The 5,796-nt window shown below is 41.8% G+C and overlaps 1 protein-coding gene across 2 annotated transcripts in view; it reads left to right on the forward strand.

Annotated features, from left to right (window-relative positions):
• SLC4A8 (solute carrier family 4 member 8) overlaps window positions 1–5,796 on the forward strand; it is a 99,935-nt gene that overhangs the window by 69,923 nt on the left and 24,216 nt on the right. Inside the window, exons 13-16 of one of the 2 annotated variants that reach the window (XM_003790391.1) lie at window positions 120–253; window positions 984–1,229; window positions 3,010–3,115; window positions 3,734–3,895. In XM_003790391.1, coding sequence (XP_003790439.1) covers window positions 120–253; window positions 984–1,229; window positions 3,010–3,115; window positions 3,734–3,895 — 648 coding nt within the window. Of the gene's footprint in view, window positions 1–119; window positions 254–983; window positions 1,230–3,009; window positions 3,235–3,733; window positions 3,896–5,796 lie in introns of those variants that run through there. The other variant, XM_012805526.1, reaches the window with a different exon arrangement.

A 5,796-nucleotide genomic window follows, 5' to 3' on the forward strand; every position in this document is an offset into this window, starting at 1 on the left:
CACTCTTATTAAGATGAAATACCAGCGAATGACTGTCATGACACAGGTGAGAGCTGGTTGGGACTGTTTACAAACTAACATTACCCTGTCATGGACTCTGATGATTTTTCTCCTCTCAGAGTGCAATTGAATCCTTGTTTGGAGCTTCCATGACTGGGATTGCTTATTCCTTATTTGCGGGACAGGCTCTCACCATCCTGGGAAGTACTGGGCCGGTGCTTGTGTTTGAAAAGATTTTGTTCAAATTCTGCAAGTAAGATACTTATTTTTCTGAAAACTCTAAGTTGATGTGGTGGTTGTGCTGTGAGGGTTGAATGCCAGGGTGCCAAGCTAGTACCAACAGGCAGTATCATTGTGGATTGTAAGAAACCTGAAAGAAGAACATTATCTGGCCTGTCGACCTGTACGCAGGCAGTAAATACCACACCTAAAATAGCAAATCCTCTATTCTAAAAGAGCTTGATTAATGTCCCTCGGTCATTATTGAAGTTTTCTCAAAGAAAACGTTTCTTAGCTAATTCAAACTCCTTCATTTCCATTGCAAATTGATTTTTAACTTAGCCTATATCCCTCCTTCATATTCTGGCTGCTGGTAAGAGCAGGACTCAATAGTGCTCCAGTTTCCCTCTTTTTCCTATGAAATCTTTTTTTTTCTTTTTCGTTTTTGTATCAGAAAGAGGAACAAGTGGGGAGTAGGCCCAGCCCCTTTTTCTTACTGCAAGAATAAGATCTTAATCACATTGGGTAGTAGTGGCAGAAATGTTGTGAGACAATGCCTTCCTTCTCCACTTTTCACATCCTTGCTCACATCCTGTGAAGAAAATTTTTTATACAACTGTGCCAGGGCCTTATTTGGGAGTGAAATGCAGTCATAAGTAGGGAAGAACTGGGTTGAGTGCTGCTACGAATTAATTGTATTTCTGACCCCTTGTCTCCTAATGCCATCCCTCTGTGCTTTTTGATGGGCTTTGGTCTTATTTCAGAGACTATGCTCTTTCGTACCTATCCCTTCGAGCTTGTATCGGACTGTGGACCGCCTTCCTGTGTATTGTCCTCGTGGCAACTGATGCCAGTTCCCTTGTCTGCTACATAACTCGCTTCACTGAAGAAGCATTTGCCTCCTTGATTTGCATTATTTTTATCTATGAAGCAATAGAAAAGCTGATTCATCTGGCAGAGACCTACCCCATCCACATGCACAGCCAGCTGGACCACCTTAGCCTCTATTAGTAAGTGTGCTTTCTGCATACTTGTTTCTAATCGAGCAAAGCACCTGAGTTTAATTGCTGATGTAGAGTGCCAAGCAGGGCTTACAGCTTCTGGTAAGGAAGTGTCTTGGCCCTCTGGGAAACAGAACTGGGATATGGATGAAGAGACTTGGAGGAGTGCCGGAGGAGAATAAACGAAAGAGATGACAAAAATGGACTTAGAAAGAAGCACAGAGGGGATGTGAGAAATGCTTTATAGAACATATTTTTTGGTTCTATGCATTGAAACAAAAATGAGCTGCAAATGTAGCAGGGAGAATTAGAGGTAGTTATTGGAAAGAACTTCTTTTTTGCAAAAACTTTGAGCCCCTGGACCATGTTACTAAGTGGGAGAATGGACTCTCTTTCTCTGAAAGTATGTACAGGCAACTCTCAGGACTCACTAGGTAGAGATGTATTAATTTTTTTTTTCAGACCCAGGGGTCTCTTTCACTGCATCATAAAGATCTAGAAACTTATTTACTTCCTCGATTTCAACCTGAGAGACAATGTTTTTTTCATGTGTTCAATTACAGTAGAACCTCTGTAAGTTGACTACCATAGGGACTGTAACAAACTAGTCAACATACAGAGGTGGTCAACATAAGGAACGAAGCCTACTGTATTGATATGTACATGTAGTGCATGTCGAGTCTATGTAAATTAGGTCAACTTACAGAGGCGGGCAACTGCGGAGGGTCTACTTTAGTTGGATCGCGCCGCATATAGCCTTTTCAGAGGGACTTCTTCTCTTAGTGATAGAATATGCATTTAAGGTCCTCCAGGCCTTTTCATGGCCTGATCATTCATTTTAGTGCTGAATAATATTTTACTTTCTGAATGTACTATAGTTTATTTATCCATTCAGTTACTGAGGGAAACCTTAGTTGCTTCCAAATTTAGAATTAATTTTTCAACCTAAATGTAGGGCTTTATAGCTTTTGCTATTACTTTTAATTTTGTTGGCTTCCTCCTATTACTCTAACCTGTTAAGCTCTTCTTGAATTTTAATTCTGGTCATGCTGTATCTTAGAAGCATGCTTATTAAATTCACAGATGATCAAAGTTGGTAGAGATGGCTGGTGGCATTTATCCATGCTGGGAGCCAGTTCAAGCATGAGACATGCTGGAACTGGGAGTCAACATTGTGGCCAGTGGAACAGGGATGGTCTGGTCTGGTTTGGATAAAAGAGGAAGCCTGAGAAAGCTAATGGAGCGTCCAGATCTGGCTCCAGCATGAGTAGCCAGGAAATGACCCAGGTAGGGGAGTATTATCAAGGATAATGCAGTGTCAGGAAGCACTTACATCACAATTCCAGGAACAACAATTTTTAAAACAAGAACATGATGAGGGTATATAGGGAATAAAATATTCAGGCTTGGAGAAGGTTGTTGAGGACTGAGTGGGACCTCCTGCCGATGTAGATTAAATTTCATAACAAGAGTCTAAGAGATAGAAACCAAACAAGAAAATGACCAGGACTCATTCTGGGCATATCATACGCCAAGCGTGGTTGTTAGCACAATTCAACCCAAGACCCTTATGGCAATTTGAGTCCATCTTTAGTAATGATTGACTGAAAACTGGAGTGTCCTTGGGCCTGTGGATGGGCTTCAACCAGGGGGACCACCTCAGGGATCTAAAGGATGCTAAGGTCAAACAAAGCAGGCCCTAAGAGAGCCTTTAACTCTGTCATGGCCAACAATATTTAATCACATATTTGCCTGCTTTCCTCAGGTCTCTTTTGTATTTTTCCTACAGCTGCAGGTGTACTCTCCCAGAGAATCCAAACAACCACACCCTGCAGTACTGGAAAGACCACAACATTGTGACGGCGGAAGTCCGCTGGGCTAACCTGACTGTCAGCGTAAGTCTGGGAGCTGCCAACATCCTACCCTTGTGAGCACCAGGGTTAGAGGAACTTCTAGGTGGAAAGGGGTAGGCCTTTTGCCAACTCTGGCATTTACAAAAATACAAAAACTTTTTCCAAAAAAAAGCCCCCCCAAATCCTTATTTACTTTCATTTTTCCTTTCCCTCTTGAGCATAACGGAAGATGATTATCCCTCTTTTTTCTCGTATGGACACCCTACCCAGTTACCCTGCACTAAGGATGGATGGGGATGAAACCATGCAGGGCAGGGCGGGTAGCGCCAGGCTTTGTGGAGCTTGAAGAATATCTTAAGTTTGGAGGTCCTCTGTAATAAAAATAGCACAAATTGGGAGGGTCTTCCTATAGCCTCAGAAGTAACGTTTGTTCAGAACAGTTCTGGTTTCGCTCTGAAGTGTCTAAGTTAGACCCTAAGTTGTCACCCTACTTGAAAGGCACCCATGCAAGGGAGACCTCCTCCATGGAGGTCATGTAGGTGCTGCTGGCAGCCTGAGCTCCCCAGCGCCTATAGGAAGTCAGGGAGTGATGGACTCAGAAGGAAACAGCTGTTTATTCTGTGTCTGCCTTTAATTACCCAGAAATGCTTGTTCCTTTAGGAATGCCAGAAGATGCACGGAGAGTTCACGGGGTCTGCGTGTGGCCATCACGGACCCTATACTCCAGATGTGCTTTTCTGGTCCTGTATTCTCTTCTTCACCACCTTCATCCTCTCAAGCACCTTGAAGACCTTTAAGACGAGCCGCTATTTCCCAACCAGAGTAGGTAGCATGTTCCTGCATTCCTTTTGTGTTTGACTCATTACAACAGCACCTGTTCTAAGCCTCTGTGTTGATTGTAGACTAGGTTGCAGGGTGGAGAACTCCAAATGTCCTGATAAACCATACTGGCATTCTCTTCCAGGGTCTGGCTGCCTCTTTCATAGATCTGTGTTGTGGAATGAAGGTTTAATACTTCAAACATTTTTGAGTTAAAAGTGCCAGATATGGGGGAGGAGGAGTGACTGCTGATAGGTACTGGATTTCTTTGGGGGATGATGAAAATGTTCTAAAATTGATCGTAATGACAGTTGTACAACCCTGTGAATATTCTAAAAACCGTTAAATGTACATTGTAAATGGAAAAAACAGTGCCAGGTAAGTGTAAGATGGTAGTAATATTTTCTAAAAGCTATTAAAAATAGCAGTTCCAGAATGATGTTAAGTTTCACTTTTAGAATTCTGGGACACCTAGCATGTAATTGCTAGAGCTGGCTCCTGGATACAGGGACTTGGTGTTATCATCTTGGATGCTTTAGAAGACCCCAAAGTCTCCTAGGGATGGCTCTTGCGGTAGCTTACGTAATCATCGGGTTCACTAACTACAGCAGCCAGCATGCTCTTGACTTGGTTTGCATAACTATTTGAAGCCTCAGCAATCTCTCCTGATGCATATAGCATCATTTGTATCATGAGCAGGGCTTCTGCCAGTCTGGGCAGGGCAGAATTAGAAGCTGAGTATGGAATAGCTACCTGGAGTGTTTCTTTGAAAGGGAGTTAAAGAAGGAGGTGGGAGGCTACAGAGACCCCATCACATCAGGCTACCCCTACAAATATTAAATGCATGAATTATTTCCATTCATTTGTCACATGGGAACATCTATACTGAGTGACCATTACATTGCTATATCAAAAGAAAGAAAGAGGGGCAGTCTACAATGACCACAAAGTTTGCACCTCAGAAAGGCCCCCTAAAGACCTAAGCTACATGTACTTTTACCACAGTGTAACAAATTAAACCTAAAACATACAAATAGGCAAGAAGAAGCTTATACATCTTTTATTTTTTAAGAGACAGGACCTTGCTATGTTGCCTAGGTTGGTATTGAACTACTGGACTCAAGTGATTCTTTTTCCTCAGACTCCCGACTAGCTAGGACTAAAGCATATGCCACCATGTCTGGTTAATTTTTTTTTTTTTAATTTTTTGTAGACAAGCAGTCTGGCTGTGTTGCCCAGGCTGTTTGCAAATTCCTGGACTCAAGCAATCCTCCAGCCTTGGCTTCCCAAAACACTGGGTTTATAGGCGTTTATAGGCCATGGCTGTGCCTGGCCATATACCTTTTTAATTTGCAAAAGGAGAAAAAGAAGCCAGACATGAAGGAATGTAGGGGGTATTTATAGTTTGTTTATTGTTTGTTTATTTAAAGAGCATGGTCATTTGATGCCTTTAGAAATAGAACTGGGAAAAACTTCTATGAGTGATGATAGGCTATTGTAATAGTTTTTATGAGTGTTCAAGAAGAGGATGATATAAAAAAGGTATTCATTTTGCTGGTGGGGGATCTGCCATCAGCATATTAAAAATGGGGTTGTGCTCCCTCTCCTTGCATGGCGGTCAGGAGTAGTCGTTTCTAGAGAAACCTAGTAGTGTGGCCAATGGTGTGGCTTTACCCCTAGTAAATGAAAAGCCCATTTTTGTTTCGTATAGAAAATCATCAATTGGGTGAGGCTTTATTTGTGACATAATGTTTTTTCATTGCACATGATAATTTCTGACTTAGGCATAAATAATGTAGCATTTGCAATGAAATATCTTTAATTTAAATCATATCAAAATTCATAATATGATTGCATAAATGTGTGTGAGATTATAAGATCTTTACAGTGAGCTGGAAAATCTG

This window comes from Otolemur garnettii, unplaced genomic scaffold, assembly GCF_000181295.1.
Source record: "Otolemur garnettii isolate 467f Iridium unplaced genomic scaffold, OtoGar3 scaffold00043, whole genome shotgun sequence".
Taxonomy (NCBI): domain Eukaryota; kingdom Metazoa; phylum Chordata; class Mammalia; order Primates; family Galagidae; genus Otolemur; species Otolemur garnettii.